General features: G+C 37.6%; 2 protein-coding genes and 1 non-coding gene across 3 annotated transcripts; 1 reads left to right on the top strand and 2 right to left on the bottom strand.

The window, feature by feature from the left end:
• Window positions 1-19233: 19233 nt before the first annotated feature.
• LOC110945102 lies at window positions 19234-19731 on the bottom strand. Its single transcript, XM_022186740.1, has one exon. It carries the CDS (start codon window positions 19729-19731, stop codon window positions 19234-19236), a length of 498 nt encoding a protein of 165 aa, XP_022042432.1.
• Window positions 19732-19899: 168 nt separating this feature from the next.
• LOC110945104 lies at window positions 19900-21046 on the bottom strand. The gene is made up of 2 exons (XM_022186741.1): window positions 20569-21046; window positions 19900-20291 (listed from the first exon to the last, which is right to left on the bottom strand). Exons 1-2 carry the CDS (start codon window positions 21044-21046, stop codon window positions 19900-19902), a joined length of 870 nt encoding a protein of 289 aa, XP_022042433.1.
• On the top strand, window positions 20892-20998 carry LOC118480023. Its single transcript, XR_004861664.1, has one exon. It is a non-coding gene; the product is annotated as a small nucleolar RNA R71 (small nucleolar RNA).
• Window positions 21047-22734: the final 1688 nt, after the last annotated feature.

Below are 22734 nucleotides of genomic sequence, written 5' to 3'. Positions count from 1 at the left end.
CAAACATCCCCACACTTGAACTTTGCTTGTCCTCAAGCAAACTTAAAATAAAATACGGAATCAAATCTGAATTTTTACAAAGTTACTAATTTGTTTGGTGGTCAATTTGGTTTTCAAAAAGTCATCATCAAAGATTTAAAACAAACAAGCTTTGTTAAATGTATAAAAGGATAATTATAAAGCAATAATTCAATTTTCGAATGACTTTAGCATGCGAATCCTTATATTTCTCACAATGTTCACACACACTCGGTTATTTTTCTGAATCATACATATAATGTGTATGCTAAACACTCGATGCCTAGTTAATGAATCATGCAATATCATAAGCTTGTCAAAAGATCTAATCTTCACCAATTAATATGAGAAAAACATAAATCAAGAGGTCTTTGATGGGTTGTAATGATAGGCTAAGGTTAAGGGTATGGAATGGGTATTTGAAAGTAGCAAGAAAGGTTAAAACTTCGGCCATAAGCTTGGTGCTTTATTTTCTATTTCTCTGAACACGTTGCTAAGCTACTTGAGTAGGTCTTCAGAGTTTATTCTTTTTGTGTGCCAACTCTCTATTTTTCATTCTTGATAGTCTTTCCTTAATTCCTTTAGAGAGTTTTGACAAACAGTTTTTTTTTTTTTTTTTTTTTTTTGAAATGAAACTTCTATCTTATGGCCAAATTTATAACAAAAATAAAGGTGAAAAAGAAAAGGTTATATTTGGGTTTTAAATTTTGGGTAAAGTTTAAGAAAAATATAGAAAATAGGCTCAACATGGCGAACTAATGGATAGTGTTGGGTGCGGGATATAAACAAAGAAAAAGGCTGACAAAGGGGTTATCCTAATTGCCTCTATCATTTCTATGTAATTTTACATATTCATGGTTTTGAAAAGCATTCAAATGACAAGTTCTAAATTACATAAAACATCCGGCTCACTCATTTTTCCGAAAAAACAAAGAAGCAATTGACAAGAAAGCTTTTAAAGGCTCAAAAATATGCTCACGTAAACGGAAGGAATGGGTATAAATATAAAGATAAACATGCAAGTCTTTCGTTTTTGTTTTATCACTGCTTTCTAGTTATCTTTTCTAACATAAATTTGACTTGTCGATTTTTATCAAATTCGATGCTTCCTAAAGAACACAAATTGACCATTTTTGTTTTATTTTTCGAAAATATTTACAGAAACGATAACAATTAAGGACAAACAAAGTTTAAAATCTTTTAAACCCTTCCCCACACTTGAACTTCACATTGTCCCCAATGTGAAATATATATTAGTTAAGCAATTATGAAGAGCTAAACTAATAATGTGAAAAGGGAAAGATGTACTCCCTCAGAGTTGGAGTTGACTTGTTTGAGTAGACTTTTTGTTTGAAGTCGTCTCAACTCTGTGTGCATTTCTTTACAAATCTGCCAATTATGTAACTCGCTAGAATAGCCAACGTTATCATTGTTCAAAATGTTAGATAATTCAACCAGATCCGTTATTTAAACAAAGCAAACAAATTAAAGTACTTAAAACAGGCATAAAGTAAAAATATCCCAAACAAAGTACTGAAATAAAAATAACATAACATAAGTTTCTGAACTGTTTCACCCTACCTCCTCCTACTCTTCATCATCGTCACCATCATGGTGGCGTGTTCCAGATGAACCCGCCCCATATGTACCTGTGTCTCCAAATGGAAACTGTGGAGGGTTGCCGAAATGGCCTGGATAGACACTTTCTAGCCCTCCAAAGATGTAGGAAAATCCTGCATACACTTCCTCCCGCATGGTCACCTGAGATGCCCGTATAGCTAACTGGTCGGCTCTCATAGCGTCTTGAGTTGCCCTGATAGCATCTTGAGAAACCTGAATATGTTGGAACTGCTGGTACAACTCAGGGTAGGAAGGTATACCTGGAGGCCAGTTTTGTTGGTGCTGATACTAATGCTGGTGCTCATGCTCCTCATGTTGTGGCTGATCATGTGGTGGTGGCTCGATCTCTGCCATGTTGACGTCTTCATTCTGTGGTGGTAACGGTAGTGGATCCCATATTTCCCCATTTAGACCCCTCAGTCGCGGGCCATTATCTGTATCTACTACCAACCCCATTGCTCGTAGAGATCTCATATCCACATCTCCTCCTGCGTGAACCATGTGGAGTCCGTTGACTACATCATCTGTCATAATACCCAAGTTGTATGCCAACTGAGTTACATATTCACCACCATGGATTTCACTGCTTGTGGTTCTTCCCGCGCTGTGTATAAAGAATTCAGCCATTCTAGCTGCGAGATTGACATGTACTCCAGTTACTAAGGAATATATGAAAAAGAAGATCTGGAGTGGGACAGTTTCCTGCACTGTCCATGCGTCCACAGATGGTGTGACTCATGACCTAATGAAGGACCCTCAGAAGTGGGTCTCGTAGTCGTGAAGCTTTAGCTTTCCTAGCTTCGTAGGGTGGTCCAACTGCCACTTGTGCCCAAAAGTTAGCCCGCTGCTGATCATTATCAAACTTGTAGATATTGGTGAAAAGTTCTCAATTGATGTCTTTGGCTGAGTATATCCCCAATCTTCTTCCAAGTTTAGCAACTGACCATTTGTGCCACTTTTTCCCCAACCTGAACTGTATTGTCTCTCTGTTTTTGAAGTCTTGATTCTCGCTTCTTGGCTTTTCATAAGTGTACGAAGCAAAGAATTCCAATGTTAGTTCAAGATAAACGGGTCGTGCAATGTTGAACAACCTTGACATCGGATGTGACATCATGTTAGATAGCCTCTCTTCTTGGTTCAGGGCTGTCAGAGTATCCCAGTTGATCCTTCTTGGTTCACCAATTTGTCCCCGTCTATTCCACAATGCTTCTAGTCTGGCAATACAAGGCTGTTCTCTCGCTTTGTTCTCGCTGAACTGGAGGAATCTGTGATTCATCTGCACACAGGAATACAATCAAATAAGAGCATAACATAAAAATTTCATTGCTGCCACCGGAACAGGCTGTTTTCAAGCTTCTGTTTCTGTTTTATCAGTCGCACGGTCGTGCCACTTTGGCACTGCCGTGCCATTTCCTGATCGTTAAACAGCTTGTTACCGGTAATCGATGTCGCACCACCGTGCCAAATTGGCACTGTCGTGCGACTCGGCGTCGCAGCTCATAATCGGTGAATTGTGCTTGATTTTTAACCGGCACTGTCATGTCGTGACCGTGCGACAGCAACTTTTACCAAAAAATTTCTTTATTTTACTGATTTATCGTGTATTTTTCAAGATTTGACTTGTAATCAGTTAATAAACTTCGAATAAAGCATCAAAACTACCGATTCAACACTAATCATCCAAGAACTAGAGTTTATTTGACATTTATGAAGAAAACCCCAAAATTTCTTGGTTCAAGCGTCAGATCTACATCAGAAACTAAGTTTAATCCACAAAATAAGTAGGAAACATACCTTGGAGGATGATTGAAGCGAAATCTAGGCAAAAATTAGGTGATTTTCGGGTTTGGGCGACCAGGAACTCCCGTGCGGCGCTTAGGGTTTCGTAAAAATGAAGTATTTTTACTGCAGATTCGTTTAAATACCCTGGGTTTTACTGTTCGGTTTTCGGGTCGCACGGTCGTGCGGCTTTGGCACGGTCGTGCCTTTCCGGATCGCTGGCCTGGGTCGCTCTGTGTTATCGGGCAACAAGGTAGTGCAACGGTCGCACGGTAGTGCGATCCAATGACTGTCCTATGTACGAGTTACTGATCAGTTTTGACTAAGGGTTGCACTACCGTGCCGATTTGGCATGACCGTGCAACACCTGGGCCTTTTTGTGTAATCTTTCATAGTAAGCTTATAACTCCGAACTTTCACCAAAAATTTCCATTTTTTTGCACTATTTCATATGTTATAACAATTATTCAACTTCAAAAATCTAAAAATTATGGATCAAGGTCGTATGTACCTACGTTTAAAACCGAAAAATGAACGAATTACGAACTAAATATTAAAAACTAATATATACATAATTACCTTTAGCGTGTGAAAACACGCTCGCTAAATTTGACAGTGAGTCGATAGCTAGACTCATTCTCCCCACACTTGTTCTAAGTGTGCAGGATGTAGAGTTCGAGAATTTCCTCCACCGGGTCAACCGGTCCGTTGATGTAACGTTTTAAACGATGGTCGTTGACTTTGAATGACTCCCCGCTCAAGTTTTCGATGGTGATGGCTCTGTATGGAAATACTTCTTTGATCGTATAAGGACCCGTCCATCGAGATCTCAACTTCCCGGGGAATAAACGCAATCGCGAGGAGTATAACAAAACAAGATCTCCAACGTGGAAATCTTTATGTTCTCTTATTCTTTTATCATGAAACCTCTTGACTCGTTCTTTGTACCTGCTAGAACTTTCATAGGCATGGTTTCTTAGTTCCTCGAGCTCGTGAATTTGCAGAAAATGGGCTTCACCTCCGCTCTTTAAATCCATATTTTCCGTTTTCAAGGCCCAATGCGCCCTATGTTCTAGCTCGACAGGTAGATGACAAGCTTTTCCATAAACCAACCTAAAAGGTGTGGTCCCAATAGGTGTCTTGAAGGCTGTTCTAAAAGCCCACAGAGCGTCATCTAGCTTGTCTGACCAATCCTTGCGGTTGTGATTAATGGACCGCTCAAGGATTCTTTTCAAACCCCGATTTGTGACTTCGACTTGCCCGCTCGTTTGAGGATGATATGGCGTAGCCAATCTGTGATGAACTCCATAACAGGACAAGGCTCGTTCTAATTGCGCATTACAAAAATGCGTTCCTCGCTCACTGATTAGTGCTTTTGGAGCAGCAAATCGGGCGAATAAACTTTTTAAGAACCTCACGACTACCCTAGCATCGTTTGTAGGCAAAGCTTGAGCTTCGGCCCACTTTGAGACATAGTCTACAGCAACTAGGATGTATTTGTTACCTCGTGAGGCTGGAAATGGTCCCATGAAGTCGATACCCCATATATCAAAGACTTCACAGACTTGCATTGGATGCTGAGGCATTTCATTGCGTGCGGAGATATTTGTTGCCCTCTGGCAAGCATCACACGCTCTAACCCATTCATGCGCATCACGAAAAATTGTGGGCCAGTGAAATCCAGAGTCTAACACTTTCTTTGCGGTGTAGTTTGCTCCATGATGACCTCCGGTTGGCCCCTCGTTACAGTGGCGCAGAATACTAGCTCCCTCTTCTCCAAACACACATCTTCGGATCACCTGATCGGCTCCGATTCTAAACAAGTATGGTTCGTCCCAAATGTAATACTTCAAGTCTGCAAAGAACTTCCTCTTTTGCTGATATAACAATCCTTTGATAAGGATTCCACATGCGAGGTAGTTTGCAAAGTCGGCGAACCAAGGTGACTCGTTATTCATCTCGATACTTAGTAGAAATTCGTGGGGGAAATTGTCATTTATTGGTTCCCCCAACGAATCTTCTGAAGTGCCATGCTCAAGTCTCGAGAGATGGTCGGCTACAACATTCAAAGCTCGCTTTTTGTCTTGGATTTCAATATTGAATTCTTGAAGTAACAAGATCCATCTGATAAGACGCGGTTTTGCGTCCTGTTTGCTAAAAAGGTATTTGATTGCTGCATGATCCGTACACACAATTGTTTTGGACAACACAAGGTATGACCTGAATTTGTCGAAAGCATAAACTACTGCCAAAAGCTCTTTCTCTGTAGTTGTGTAATTTTCCTGAGCATCGTGTAGAGTTTTGCTGGCATAGTAAATAGGATGAAAATGCTTCTCCCTTCGTTGTCCTAAGACTGCTCCTATTGCGTAATCACTAGCATCGCACATTATCTCAAATGGCAACGCCCAGTCGGGTGCAACTAAAATAGGTTCTTCGATAAGCCTTTGTTTAAGTTGCTTGAATGCTTTCAAGCATTCGTCTGAAAATACAAATGGAGCATCTTTTTCTAACAAACGGGTCATAGGTCTTGCGATTTTTGAAAAGTCTTTTATGAATCGCCTATAGAACCCTGCATGACCCAGGAAACTTCTAATTGCTCTGACCAAGGTTGGGGGAGGAAGTTTAGAAATGATATCCACTTTTGCTGGATCAACTTCCAACCCGGCTTCAGAGATTTTGTGTCCAAGAACTACCCTTCCTTCACCATGAAGTGGCATTTCTCCCAGTTAAGCACAAGATTAGTTTCCTCACATCTCATTAACATTCTTTTCAGATTTCCAAGACATTGATCGAAAGAACTCCCGAAAACAGAGAAATCATCCATGAATACTTCCATGGAGTCTTCAATCATGTCATGGAAAATAGCTACCATGCAGCGCTGAAATGTGGCTGGTGCATTACACAGCCCAAAAGGCATACGCCGGTAGGCGAATGTGCCGAAAGGACATGTGAAAGTAGTCTTCTCCTGGTCTTCAGGAGCGACAGGAATTTGAAAATATCCAGAGAACCCATCCAGAAAACAGAAAAATGACTTCCCCGACAGACGTTCCAACATCTGGTCGATGAATGGAATCGGGAAGTGGTCCTTACGGGTGGCATCATTGAGTTTGCGATAATCGATGCAAACTTGTCATCCGGTGACGGTACGGGTAGGAATAAGTTCATTCCTATCGTTTGGAACTACAGTAATACCACTTTCTTGGGTACTACTTGCACTGGACTTACCCAAACAGAATCAGATATAGGATAAATCAACCCTGCATCTAACAATTTAATTACTTCTTTCTTCACCACATCTTGCATGTTAGGATTTAATCACCATTGATGTTGTGCACTAGGCTTGTAATTGTCTTCCATGAGAATCTTATGCGTACAAAAAGAAGGATTGATGCCTTTTTTATCCATAATCTTCCACGCCATGGCTTTTTATGGAGCTTTAGAATTTTGAGAAGTTGTCTCTTTTCTTCTTTTTCTAAAGATGCTGAAATGATGACTGGTAAGTGACACTCCTCGTCTAGAAATGCATATTCAAGATGCGGTGGGAGTTCTTTTAATTCTAACGACGGTGGGTCTTCAACCGATGGTTTGGATTTATCTTCAACTTCACGGTCAATCTCCACAAATTGATCTGGACTTTGGGAACCATCTTCATCGATTTGGCAGATTGGCTGCTCCTGTGAAATGTCGTTTAGGTTCTCACACAAAAGAGGCGTGTCCATGTCAATTTCTTCAATCGTGCCTTTGAAATGAGAGCTTACACAAGTGTCGACAAGTCAACATAGTAAAGCATGTAATCGTGACTTTGCGGATGTTGCATTGATCTTTTAATATCAAAAGTCATGTGCTCGTCATTTACTCGGGGCGTGATTTGGCCAGCTGCCACATCAACAATCGTTCTCGCTGTCACACCCCAACCGATGGCAGAAACATCGGGATGAGACGAACAAATTGCTCAAAACAACATAATACTAATTGTGACAATATAGATTAAATCATTTTATTAAAACTAAAGAACAATACATTGTTTCAACATGATTAAAACATAAATCATCTTTCAACCATAGTTTATTTCCTAGGTGAGTTTCTAGTCCACCCTAACTTGATTCTTGAATTCTTCATCTATCAACCTGCAACATGTATTAAAGTACAATCAACAAAAACGTTGGCGAGTATACAAGTTTGGTATGTAGCATAATAGAATAAAATGTTTAACGTGCTCATATCCAACATGAATACAATGATACAAGTTACTACTTTGCCATTCAATATCGTTCAACATCGTTCAACATCGTTCAACATCGTTCAACATCGTTCAAATATCGTTCAAATATCGTTCAAATATCGTTCAACATCGCAATACCCCAAGACTCAAGGGCATTGAGATTAACACGTTCAACTTGCATAGCATAAGAGATTAACAAGCATCAAATTGTTTCATGTTTAAATGTGGATAGAGTGTGATAAAAACAAGATTCAAACGTTGCGTGTTTTTGTATAGAATACATGTTGCACCCAAAAGTGATAAAAATAAAAATGGGATCGAGTATACTCACCTTAGATTGCGTTGCGTTTCTTGGAAAGAGAATAAAGCGTAGAGATTACCCAAGAGGATTGTAAACGAGCGCAAGAGATTTACCCTATTGTGATTGGGAATTCGTTAATTAATGTTGGTAAAAAGATTAATATGATACTGGGAATTTAATGGGAATTAATAACAACGTTTAGAATATTATTTTGTTAAATAATATTACTTGTTGTAATAATGGTAATAACAATAATAATAAAATTAATAATAATAGTAAGAATAGTAATAATTCTGATTAATCATAAAAATTCTGATTTAAAAACAATGAGATCTTTTAAAAATAATAATAATATAAATTCTGATTGAAATATTAATAATAATTTCTAATTATTATTAATAATAATTACATAGGTTAATTCTAATAAATCTGATTAGTTTTAATAATATTATCAAAAATACTGAATTTATATTCAGTAATAATATCAATAATTATATATAACCGGTTTTCTTTTATATAATTCTAATAATAATAACATTAATAATAAATGATAATATCTGTTATATTTAATAATATCAGTATTATTTTCTGTTTGTTATATATAATATATTATTTATAATACCGATTTCTTTTTATTAATAATAATATTAACACTAATATCAATTATATGTATACATATATATACGTGTATAAGACGGACAAAAAAGAAATCGGAGGAGGAGATGAGATTACCGGAATGAAGATAAGGGACGAGGCAGTCACCTTCTGCGTTCAACCACGAACGGAAAACGATTCCGGCTGTCGGTTGTCTTCTCCGGCGGCGACGGTGGCTCCGGTGGCAGTTCTTCTCCGGCGGCCAGTGGTTGTGAGAGGGAGTGGGTGTCGAGAGGGTGGTGACAGGGGCTCGGTATTTATAGGGGTTCGATGGAGTTGCGGGTTTTGGAAACTTACAGTGATTGCGTGCCGATATGGAAACCGGAGGTGATTGATGGCGAAATATGGTAAATTCTCGAGTATTAAGGAAATCGCGTATTCGGCTTTCAAAAGGAAACAAGGAATGATTGGTATCAAATATTTAAGGAGGGATTCGGAATTACAGAGACTTTGACCGATCACAAATGGCAAGGTCAAAGGTTGATTTCTGTCAAGTTGTTTGGGCGGTAAAATGTTTAAAAAAAGAAACTTGGAGTTGTGTTTAAGAATTAAACGATGTGGTTTATAACCAGCGATGACGGTAGCCCGTTTGGTTAGTGTGCGTGTGTGTGAAGTGAAGTACCCGGGTTCGAACCGCACAAGGGTCGGTTCTCACCCAGGAGACCCCCTTTTGCCTATTTTTGTTACAATTTTACAGTTTTGGTCCCTGTGGTTTATTAAATGACTAACTGAGCTAACTCCCTTAATTAACATGGTTAATATATTAACTTTAACTTAACCAAACATATATAATCATTAACTTTGTTAATAAAAAATGTTAATTTCCACTAACTTAGTTAACCTTTTTAACTAACAAGGTTAACCTTTTTAATTTCGTAAAAAAAAAACTTTTTGTTATTTAAACTTTTATAATTTATTTATTAATAATTTTATTTATTTAACTTTATTAATTTAGAATATTAATTAATAACTTTTATATCTATTTGTTTTAACTGAATTAGCGTACTAATTCCTGATTTTTGTATGGTTTAGGGTAATCTCTTGACAACGCTTGATTCAAGGACTGAGATTAGGATATCTTTCAATTGTTTTTACGTGTTTGGTATAGTTTAACGTGCTTTCAAGTGTTTTATCATACATAGAATTTAAACAAGTATATGATCAAAACAATGCATTTTTCATTATGATTCAAGTCTCGAAGTACAATTTGGGAATAAATAGGATACAATGAGAGTACAACTGACTGAAATTAGAAGGTACAACCCATAAAGCTATAAATAGAAAGATCAAAAACGCAGAGCGTTACAGTCTTCCCTAATTTAGGAGATTTCGTCCTCGAAATCTTTAAGAGGAAGGCTGAACGAAGGGGAAACGAAATGATGGTTGCTCAGTGAAACATGAGTGTTGAGGAACAACGCTGATTGTGACGATTTTACCATTAGGTGTTGGCATCTTGAGCTTGGTTGGCATTGAGAGCTGGACCTTTTGGTGCTGGTTGCCGTTCTTGATTCCATAGAGGACAGTGGCGAAGGTGGGTTGTGTCTCCACACTTAAAACAGGCTCTAACTTTGTTTGCAGGGTTAGTGAGACAATAAGCGGTATCGTGGCCAAAACGGTTACATATAGTGCAATGGCGGCAATTCGAGTTGGTAGGGTGATGACGGTTGCAGGTGGTACATTTGGGATGAATTCCAGTGTATGGTTTACTCGTGTTCTCTGGTGTAACAGGGTTTGGGTTAGCAGCAGGTACAACCGCATTGCAGCCAGGGTCTTGAAACTTGCGTTTCTTACCCTCGCCACCACTTGATTGTTGGACGATTTGGTTGGCTATCTTAGAGGAGCCGGTAGGTGTTGCAATTTGTTTATCACGAACGCGATTGTTGTTCAGGCTAGCTGCGAGTCGATAGACAGCCTCGATGTTGTCGAGCTGGACTGCCTCGATCGTGTCTCTCATGGTAGGGGTAAACCGTGGATATACTTTTTGATCATACGATCAACAGTGAGAACCAGGTGGGGTACAATAAAGCTCAGCTGCTTGAAACGGGTGGTATACGCGAGGTTATCGTCTCCAACTTGCTTGAGGGCCCAAAACTCTTCCTCAAGCTTCTGTTGTTCATGAGGAGGGCAGAATTCCTCCATCATGAGTTGCTTCAATTCTTCCCATGACAACGCATATGCCAATTCGTTTGAACGAATGTTCCTTTCATTCGTCCACCACTCTAGGGCTCTTGCTTGAAAGACACCAGTAGCACTACGTGTCTTGAGCTCATCAGGACATTCACTGTTGATAAATGTGACCTCTATGCTGTCGAACCATTCGAACATAGCTGTCACACCCTCTTTACCAGTGAAGGGCTTAGGGTGGCAAGAGGCGAAATGTTTGTAGTTGAAGGCAATGGGCTTAGGATGGGCAGCTTTTGAGTCAATGGAAGAGTTTGGGGTGTTGGAAGCTTGGATCTCAGTCACAACTTTGGGGATAAGACGAGCGAACTGCTTGGCCATAAATGCCATCATCTTCTTTTGAGAGCTGACCCTTGACTTTCTGGACGAGCTGGAAAGTTGGCGAGATGAAGACATCTATGAATTCAAAATGAATTGAGAATGAGACTTTGATCATAATGATTATTTGAGAAAAATTGTTTAATGCATCTAACATGTAGCACCTTGTTTCACATTGTGTTTCACATAGTATAACATGAATGAATTTTTTTTCACGTATAGTAACATGTATGATGAAAGCATAATAAATTTAATTTGTTCACGAGAGAGTAACATTAATTGTTTTAGATTGCGACAATAGTGTGAGTTGTGACTTCCTAGCTTGAAATGAAGATAACGCTCAATGTAAAACACATAGAAATTGAGATAACATAAAAGAGATTTATCGTAAAACATGGATTGTCACGGAACGTAACATACGACACTTCCAAAGTAAATCGAAGTCCTTCTCGAATTAAGGAAACGTGCTTTGGCCTAATAGACAAATACTCTCATCGAGGAGCGACTAACGATATTTGTCCTTCCAGTTACTACACGTCCTTAATTGATTGGGAAATCGAAACTTTGGCGAGAGCGAAAATCGAGGAGTGGGACTAGTTAAACAAGATGCGAGTTTCACCTCTAACTTGATAACATCGTACCCTAACGTGGTTGGTACTTATCAAAAGATAAGGGTCCACTAGAGTATGAACAGGAAATTCCCCTTCAAGATTTGGATATCACTCCTAACTTGAGGGTAGATTTCGTGCAAAATTCAAGGTATAGCTGAGTGAAAGTCATCACCAAATGTGGGAGTCACCCCTATTTTGATGAATCGTTTCGATTGTGTTACATGAGTGTCTTCAAAGCCTCCAAGTGTATTGTGTTAGCCTTAGGAAAGGCATGTATATTAAGAGTCCAAGAAAGTAGAGGGAAGCAAAGAAGATAGAAAGGAAGTTGTTTTAAGCAACACATAGTGAATAAGCTCTTAAACTATAGACTAGGCAAGGCATTCCTAATTCCCTATAGTTATGGATCTGACACCAATCTGGTATCAGAGTACTCCTACTATAGACTAGGGAAAACTAAGGCAATCCTACCTAATTCCCTATAGTTATGGCTCTGATACCAATCTGTCACACCCCAACCGATGGCGGAAACATCGGGATGAGACGAACAAATTGCTCAAAACAACATAACACTAATTGTGACAATATAGATTAAATCATTTTATTAAAACTAAAGAACAATACATTGTTTCAACATGATTAAAACATAAATCATCTTTCAACCATAGTTTATTTCCTAGGTGAGTTTCTAGTCCACCCTAACTTGATTCTTGAATTCTTCATCTATCAACCTGCAACATGTATTAAAGTACAATCAACAAAAATGTTGGCGAGTATACAAGTTTGGTATGTAGCATAATAGAATAAAATGTTTAACGTGCTCATATCCAACATGAATACAATGATACAAGTTACTACTTTGCCATTCAATATCGTTCAACATCGTTCAATATCGTTCAACATCGTTCAACATCGTTCAACATCGTTCAACATCGTTCAACATCGTTCAAATATCGTTCAAATATCGTTCAACATCGCAATACCCCAAGACTCAAGGGCATTGAGATTAACACGTTCAACTTGCATAGCATAAGAGATTAACAAGCATCAAATTGTTTCATGTTTAAATGTGGATAGAGTGTGATAAAAACAAGATTCAAACGTTGCGTGTTTTTGTATAGAATACATGTTGCACCCAAAAGTGATAAAAATAAAAATGGGATCGAGTATACTCACCTTAGATTGCGTTGCGTTTCTTGGAAAGAGAATAAAGCGTAGAGATTACCCAAGAGGATTGTAAACGAGCGCAAGAGATTTACCCTATTGTGATTGGGAATTCGTTAATTAATGTTGGTAAAAAGATTAATATGATACTGGGAATTTAATGGGAATTAATAACAACGTTTAGAATATTATTTTGTTAAATAATATTACTTGTTGTAATAATGGTAATAACAATAATAATAAAATTAATAATAATAGTAAGAATAGTAATAATTCTGATTAATCATAAAAATTCTGATTTAAAAACAATGAGATCTTTTAAAAATAATAATAATATAAATTCTGATTGAAATATTAATAATAATTTCTGATTATTATTAATAATAATTACATAGGTTAATTCTAATAAATCTGATTAGTTTTAATAATATTATCAAAAATACTGAATTTATATTCAGTAATAATATCAATAATTATATATAACCGGTTTTCTTTTATATAATTCTAATAATAATAACATTAATAATAAATGATAATATCTGTTATATTTAATAATATCAGTATTATTTTCTATTTGTTATATATAATATATTATTTATAATACCGATTTCTTTTTATTAATAATAATATTAACACTAATATCAGTTATATGTATACATATATATACGTGTATAAGACGGACAAAAAAGAAATCGGAGTAGGAGATGAGATTACCGGAATGAAGATAAGGGACGAGGTAGTCACCTTCTGCGTTCAACCACGAACGGAAAACGATTCCGGCTATCGGTTGTCTTCTCCGGCGGCGACGGTGGCTCCGGTGGCAGTTCTTCTCCGGCGGCCAGTGGTTGTGAGAGGGAGTGGGTGTCGAGAGGGTGGTGACAGGGGCTCGGTATTTATAGGGGTTCGATGGAGTTGCGGGTTTTGGAAACTTACAGTGATTGCGTGCCGATATGGAAACCGGAGGTGATTGATGGCGAAATATGGTAAATTCTCGAGTATTAAGGAAATCGCGTATTCGGTTTTCAAAAGGAAACAAGGAATGATTGGTATCAAATATTTAAGGAGGGATTCGGAATTACAGAGACTTTGACCGATCACAAATGGCAAGGTCAAAGGTTGATTTCTGTCAAGTTGTTTGGGCGGTAAAATGTTTAAAAAAAGAAACTCGGAGTTGTGTTTAAGAATTAAACGATGTGGTTTATAACCAGCGATGACAGTAGCCCGTTTGGTTAGTGTGCGTGTGTGTGAAGTGAAGTACCCGGGTTCGAACCGCACAAGGGTCGGTTCTCACCCAGGAGACCCCCTTTTGCCTATTTTTGTTACAATTTTACAGTTTTGGTCCCTGTGGTTTATTAAATGACTAACTGAGCTAACTGCCTTAATTAACATGGTTAATATATTAACTTTAACTTAACCAAACATATATAATCATTAACTTTGTTAATAAAAAAAGTTAATTTCCACTAACTTAGTTAACCTTTTTTAACTAACAAGGTTAACCTTTTTAATTTCGTAAAAAAAAACTTTTTATTATTTAAACTTTTATAATTTATTTATTAATAATTTTATTTATTTAACTTTATTAATTTAGAATATTAATTAATAACTTTTATATCTATTTGTTTTAACCGAATTAGCGTACTAATTCCTGATTTTTGTATGGTTTAGGGTAATCTCTTGACAACGTTGGACCTTTTGGTGCTGGTTGCCGTTCTTGATTCCATAGAGGACAGTGGCGAAGGTGGGTTGTGTCTCCACACTTAAAACAGGCTCTAACTTTGTTTGCAGGGTTAGTGAGACAATAAGCGGTATCGTGGCCAAAACGGTTACATATAGTGCAATGGCGGCAATTCGAGTTGGTAGGGTGATGACGGTTGCAGGTGGTACATTTGGGATGAATTCCAGTGTATGGTTTACTCGTGTTCTCTGGTGTAACAGGGTTTGGGTTAGCAGCAGGTACAACCGCATTGCAGCCAGGGTCTTGAAACTTGCGTTTCTTACCCTCGCCACCACTTGATTGTTGGACGATTTGGTTGGCTATCTTAGAGGAGCCGGTAGGTGTTGCAATTTGTTTATCACGAACGCGATTGTTGTTCAGGCTAGCTGCGAGTCGATAGACAGCCTCGATGTTGTCGAGCTGGGCTGCCTCGATCGTGTCTCTCATGGTAGGGGTAAACCGTGGATATACTTTTTGATCATACGATCAACAGTGAGAACCAGGTGGGGTACAATAAAGCTCAGCTGCTTGAAACGGGTGGTATACGCGAGGTTATCGTCTCCAACTTGCTTGAGGGCCCAAAACTCTTCCTCAAGCTTCTGTTGTTCATGAGGAGGGCAGAATTCCTCCATCATGAGTTGCTTCAATTCTTCCCATGACAACGCATATGCCAATTCGTTTGAACGAATGTTCCTTTCATTCGTCCACCACTCTAGGGCTCTTGCTTGAAAGACACCAGTAGCACTACGTGTCTTGAGCTCATCAGGACATTCACTGTTGATAAATGTGACCTCTATGCTGTCGAACCATTCGAACATAGCTGTCACACCCTCTTTACCAGTGAAGGGCTTAGGGTGGCAAGAGGCGAAATGTTTGTAGTTGAAGGCAATGGGCTTAGGATGGGCAGCTTTTGAGTCAATGGAAGAGTTTGGGGTGTTGGAAGCTTGGATCTCAGTCACAACTTTGGGGATAAGACGAGCGAACTGCTTGGCCATAAATGCCATCATCTTCTTTTGAGAGCTGACCCTTGACTTTCTGGACGAGCTGGAAAGTTGGCGAGATGAAGACATCTATGAATTCAAAATGAATTGAGAATGAGACTTTGATCATAATGATTATTTGAGAAAAATTGTTTAATGCATCTAACATGTAGCACCTTGTTTCACATTGTGTTTCACATAGTATAACATGAATGAATTTTTTTTCACGTATAGTAACATGTATGATGAAAGCATAATAAATTTAATTTGTTCACGAGAGAGTAACATTAATTGTTTTAGATTGCGACAATAGTGTGAGTTGTGACTTCCTAGCTTGAAATGAAGATAACGCTCAATGTAAAACACATAGAAATTGAGATAACATAAAAGAGATTTATCGTAAAACATGGATTGTCACGGAACGTAACATACGACACTTCCAAAGTAAATCGAAGTCCTTCTCGAATTAAGGAAACGTGCTTTGGCCTAATAGACAAATACTCTCATCGAGGAGCGACTAACGATATTTGTCCTTCCAGTTACTACACGTCCTTAATTGATTGGGAAATCGAAACTTTGGCGAGAGCGAAAATCGAGGAGTGGGACTAGTTAAACAAGATGCGAGTTTCACCTCTAACTTGATAACATCGTACCCTAACGTGGTTGGTACTTATCAAAAGATAAGGGTCCACTAGAGTATGAACAGGAAATTCCCCTTCAAGATTTGGATATCACTCCTAACTTGAGGGTATATTTCGTGCAAAATTCAAGGTATAGCTGAGTGAAAGTCATCACCAAATGTGGGAATCACCCCTATTTTGATGAATCGTTTCGATTGTGTTACATGAGTGTCTTCAAAGCCTCCAAGTGTATTGTGTTAGCCTTAGGAAAGGCATGTATATTAAGAGTCCAAGAAAGTAGAGGGAAGCAAAGAAGATAGAAAGGAAGTTGTTTTAAGCAACACATAGTGAATAAGCTCTTAAACTATAGACTAGGCAAGGCATTCCTAATTCCCTATAGTTATGGATCTGACACCAATCTGGTATCAGAGTACTCCTACTATAGACTAGGGAAAACTAAGGCAATCCTACCTAATTCCCTATAGTTATGGCTCTGATACCAATCTGTCACACCCCAACCGATGGCGGAAACATCGGGATGAGACGAACAAATTGCTCAAAACAACATAACACTAATTGTGACAATATAGATTAAATCATTTTATTAAAACTAAAGAACAATACATTGTTTCAACATGATTAAAACATAAATCATCTTTCAACCATAGTTTATTTCCTAGGTGAGTTTCTAGTCCACCCTAACTTGATTCTTGAATTCTTCATCTATCAACCTGCAACATGTATTAAAGTACAATCAACAAAAATGTTGGCGAGTATACAAGTTTGGTATGTAGCATAATAGAATAAAATGTTTAACGTGCTCATATCCAACATGAATACAATGATACAAGTTACTACTTTGCCATTCAATATCGTTCAACACCGTTCAATATCGTTCAACATCGTTCAACATCGTTCAACATCGTTCAACATCGTTCAAATATCGTTCAAATATCGTTCAAATATCGTTCAACATCGCAATACCCCAAGACTCAAGGGCATTGAGATTAACACGTTCAACTTGCATAGCATAAGAGATTAACAAGCATCAAATTGTTTCATGTTTAAATGTGGATAGAGTGTGATAAAAAACAAGATTCAAACGTTGCGTGTTTTTGTATAGAATACATGTTGCACCCAAAAGTGATAAAAATAAAAATGGGATCGAGTATACTCACCTTAGATTGCGTTGCGTTTCTTGGAAAGAGAATAAAGCGTAGAGATTACCCAAGAGGATTGTAAACGAGCGCAAGAGATTTACCCTATTGTGATTGGGAATTCGTTAATTAATGTTGGTAAAAAGATTAATATGATACTGGGAATTTAATGGGAATTAATAACAACGTTTAGAATATTATTTTGTTAAATAATATTACTTGTTGTAATAATGGTAATAACAATAATAATAAAATTAATAATAATAGTAAGAATAGTAATAATTCTGATTAATCATAAAAATTCTGATTTAAAAACAATGAGATCTTTTAAAAATAATAATAATATAAATTCTGATTGAAATATTAATAATAATTTCTGATTATTATTAATAATAATTACATAGGTTAATTCTAATAAATCTGATTAGTTTTAATAATATTATCAAAAATACTGAATTTATATTTAGTAATAATATCAATAATTATATATAACCGGTTTTCTTTTATATAATTCTAATAATAATAACATTAATAATAAATGATAATATCTGTTATATTTAATAATATCAGTATTATTTTCTATTTGTTATATATAATATATTATTTATAATACCGATTTCTTTTTATTAATAATAATATTAACACTAATATCAGTTATATGTATACATATATATACGTGTATAAGACGGACAAAAAAGAAATCGGAGGAGGAGATGAGATTACCGGAATGAAGATAAGGGACGAGGCAGTCACCTTCTGCGTTCAACCACGAACGGAAAACGATTCCGGCTATCGGTTGTCTTCTCCGGCGGCGACGGTGGCTCCGGTGGCAGTTCTTCTCCGGCGGCCAGTGGTTGTGAGAGGGAGTGGGTGTCGAGAGGGTGGTGACAGGGGCTCGGTATTTATAGGGGTTCGATGGAGTTGCGGGTTTTGGAAACTTACAGTGATTACGTGCCGATATGGAAACCGGAGGTGATTGATGGCGAAATATGGTAAATTCTCGAGTATTAAGGAAATCGCGTATTCGGTTTTCAAAAGGAAACAAGGAATGATTGGTATCAAATATTTAAGGAGGGATTCGGAATTACAGAGACTTTGACCGATCACAAATGGCAAGGTCAAAGGTTGATTTCTGTCAAGTTGTTTGGGCGGTAAAATGTTTAAAAAAAGAAACTCGGAGTTGTGTTTAAGAATTAAACGATGTGGTTTATAACCAGCGATGACGGTAGCCCGTCTGGTTAGTGTGCGTGTGTGTGAAGTGAAGTACCCGGGTTCGAACCGCACAAGGGCCGGTTCTCACCCAGGAGACCCCCTTTTGCCTATTTTTGTTACAATTTTACAGTTTTGGTCCCTGTGGTTTATTAAATGACTAACTGAGCTAACTGCCTTAATTAACATGGTTAATATATTAACTTTAACTTAACCAAACATATATAATCATTAACTTTGTTAATAAAAAATGTTAATTTCCACTAACTTAGTTAACCTTTTTTAACTAACAAGGTTAACCTTTTTAATTTCGTAAAAAAAAACTTTTTATTATTTAAACTTTTATAATTTATTTATTAATAATTTTATTTATTTAACTTTATTAATTTAGAATATTAATTAATAACTTTTATATCTATTTGTTTTAACCGAATTAGCGTACTAATTCCTGATTTTTGTATGGTTTAGGGTAATCTCTTGACAACGCTTGATTCAAGGACTGAGATTAGGATATCTTTCAATTGTTTTTACGTGTTTGACATAGTTTAACGTGCTTTCAAGTGTTTTATCATACATAGAATTTAAACAAGTATATGATCAAAACAATGCATTTTTCATTATGATTCAAGTCTCGAAGTACACTTTGGGAATAAATAGGATACAATGAGAGTACAACTGACTGAAATTAGAAGGTACAACCCATAAAGCTATAAATAGAAAGATCAAAAACGCAGAGCGTTACACTCGCAATATTGAGGAACGGGCGCCCTAGTATTAATGGCACTTTTGAGTCTTCGTCCACGTCTAAAATAACAAAATCCACGGGAAAAACAAATTTATCGATTTTAACAAGCATGTTTTCAACGAACCCACGCGGATATTTTATCGAACGATCAGCAAGTCGAATGCTCATTCTAGCGGGTGAAGGTTCACCCAGATCTAATTTAGCAAAGACCTTATACGGCATAAAGTTTATGCTAGCTCCTAAATCGGCTAATGCGTGACTGACAGACATGCTGCCAATGAGACAGGGAATTGTAAAACTGCCCGGATCTCCCATCTTTTCAGGTAGACGGTTTTGGAGAAGGGCTGAACAGTTTTCATTCATCAACACACAAGACAAGCTTTCGAGCTTTTGCTTGTTTGTGAGGATGTCTTTTAAGAACCTTGCGTATTTAGGCATTTGAGTCAACGCCTCAACAAATGGTATGTTTATGGGTAATTGTTTAAACATCTCTAAAAACTTACCATGTTGTTCATCGTTGTTTTGCTTCTTCAGTCTGCTTGGCTATGGGACAGGAGGAATGAAATCTTTAACTGGCTCCTGAAACTGTGCTGTACTTGCTGGGACTCACCTAGCGTACACCTCGTCTGAAGCGTCAGTTTGGACCGTATCAGCGATCGGTGGTGAGTCTGATTTGTCGGGTCCCGTGGTTTTACCACTCCTCGTCATTACTGCATTAACGTGCCCTTTTGGGTTTTGTTCAGTGTTACCTGGAAGACTACCTTGTGGTCTTTCAGATAACATTTTGGCCAATTGGCCGACTTGATTCTCAATGGTTTGAATTGAAGCCTTCTGGCTCCGCATCTTCCCTTCCTGAGCCATGAAACGCTCCTCATGCTGCTTGTATCGCTTTTCAGACATTTGATTGGCATTGTTGGAGTTGTTTAACAGCTGCGCCATCATCTCTTCTAGTTTTGAGTTGGTTTGAGAGGTTTGAGGCTGGGAAGTGCTTCCTGAACCTATTATTGTAACGTGGTTGAAAAGTTTGCCCTGATGGCTGAAAAGATTGCCCATTGGGCTGAAAGGATTGCCCCTGAGACTGTTGTGGTGCGGGAGCGCGCTGAGCGTATCCGAGTGGGTTTTGGTTATTGGAATTAGCTTTCCACCCAAAGTTTGGATGATTCCTCCAACCCAGATTGTACGTGTTGCTATAGGGGTTATTTTGGGGCCTAATTCGATTGCCCAAATAGTCCACCTCTTCGTGGCCTGTAAACATAACACCTTGCTCACATGTACCTGGCTCGTGTGACACTCCACACAGCCCACATGATGATTGTACCTGCGAAACGTTCTGAGCTTGATCAAATCTTGCTGCCAAAGCTCCAATTTGTGCTGCTAGAGCCGTATACGTATCCACTTGATGAACTCCAGGAATAGATGATGCTTTGTTTCGCACTCCACCGTGACGAGAACTTGACTTCAAGGTAGCTTTCTCTATGATTGCGTAGGCTTCATTGGGTGTTTTTGTTCCAAGATCGCCTCCTGCATATACATCTAAACGTTCTTGTGAGTTGTAGTTGAGTCCTTGGTAGAAGTTCAACACAAGTTGCCTTTTGGAAAACCCATGATGTGGAACATCGATTAGAAGATCTTTGAACCTCTCCCAAGCTGCATGTAGAGATTCTCCTTCGTCCTGTTTGAATGTCATGATACGGTTCTTAAGCTTAGCTGTCTTTTCCGGCGGGAAATATTTTTGCATAAAAAGGTCGGCCATCTCGTTCCAAGTCGTGATGGAACCTGCTGGAAGTGACAAAAGCCAAGATCGTGCTTTGTCTCATAAAGAAAATGGAAAGAGTCGCAAACGGATTGCGTCTTCAGAAACGTCTCTAATTTTGAAAGTCGAGCACACCTCGAGAAATGATGCGATGTGCCGACCTGGATCTTCGTGATCCTTCCCATCAAACTGCACAGAATTTTGCAACATGTTAATAATAGTAGATTTAATTTCAAAACACGGTGCTGCTATAGTAGGTCGGGCAATGCTCGGTAGCAAGCCCTCTCCTCCTGGACGGCCGGTCTCATTCAGAGGCTGGTCGTCTTCTGCCATAATGCTTCCTGTGTCGTCCTCTGAACTCTCGCTATCAGAAAGTATCACTGGTTCGTCGATTGCGGCCGCAATCCTTTGTGCAACAACAAGTGATCTCTCGCGAAGCCGCCTACTTCTTCTTAAGTTATTTTCTGGTTCGTTGGCTAGCTCAGCGTTAGCGGGTGCAGGGGGCGTGGACATTAGCCTGCACATAAAAAAGAACGCATTATACAGAAAAAAGAACATAATATATATGTATGAAATAAATAAAAATGACAATACTAATATCTAGTATACATAATATATATACAGATTATTATTGAACAAATTTAAACAAATATTTACTGGCTTATTTACATATTTACATCCGAGAGCTCTTTTATATATATATATATATATATATCAGAAAATCTGATATATCTAATAAAATTCTGATAAGATCTGATGAAATTTTCGTTCCATCAGAATTCCTGATAAATCCATCAGAATCACCAGAAAATCTGGTAAATTCATCAGAATTGAAAACTATTGTTTTTAGAACATCTAATGGGTTTATCAGAATCCATCAGAAAATCGGATAAAGTCATTGGAATTTATCAGAAAATATGATGGTTTTATCAGAAAGTTATATTTTATTTTTATGAAGTAGACAAATAAACAAATGAGTACAATAATTAAATGAATGATCAGAAATTTAAACGGACAGAAATAAATAAATAAGTAAAATAACTGAACTTTAATAAATAAAATACTGAATTAGAAATACTGAACTGAAATAAATAAATGAATGAAGTACATAAATGAAATTACTGAAATTAAAATACTGAATTAAATACTTGCCAGTACACGGTTCGATTCCGAACACATAACTGAATTAAGTAAATAAATAAATAAATAAAATGTTAGTTGAACAATAAATAAAAAGTTAGTAAGTCAGTGAGTTAGTAAAGTTAGTTGGTTAGTGGTTAGTAAAACAGAAAAGAAAAGTTAGTCAAAAGTTAGTAAATTACAAGTTAGTAAATTAAGGAAAACAAAAGTTAGTTAAACAGTTAGGTAAAAGAAAATAAATAAATACAAAAATTTACAGATATTAACAGTTATTGACAGTTTGTACACCGGTAGAATAATGACTCGGATTGTTCCATTAATTTCGCCGTGGTCCCCGGCAACGGCGCCAAAAACTTGACGTGGGCGGTTAGATACATTTATTTACAGTATCTTCACGCGCCCAACGAAGTGCGTTTTATATTTATAAAAAATGGTTTATACCTTAACATTAAAACACACACAACAAAGGACAAGTGTATCCCGTCATATATGCAGCAAAGTATTGGTAAGAGCCCGATATCGATCCATGGAACACGGGCGTTATAATG

This window comes from Helianthus annuus, chromosome 6 (assembly GCF_002127325.2).
Source record: "Helianthus annuus cultivar XRQ/B chromosome 6, HanXRQr2.0-SUNRISE, whole genome shotgun sequence".
Taxonomy (NCBI): Eukaryota; Viridiplantae; Streptophyta; class Magnoliopsida; order Asterales; family Asteraceae; genus Helianthus; species Helianthus annuus.
This window is presented reverse-complemented; position numbering and strand designations above follow the sequence as displayed.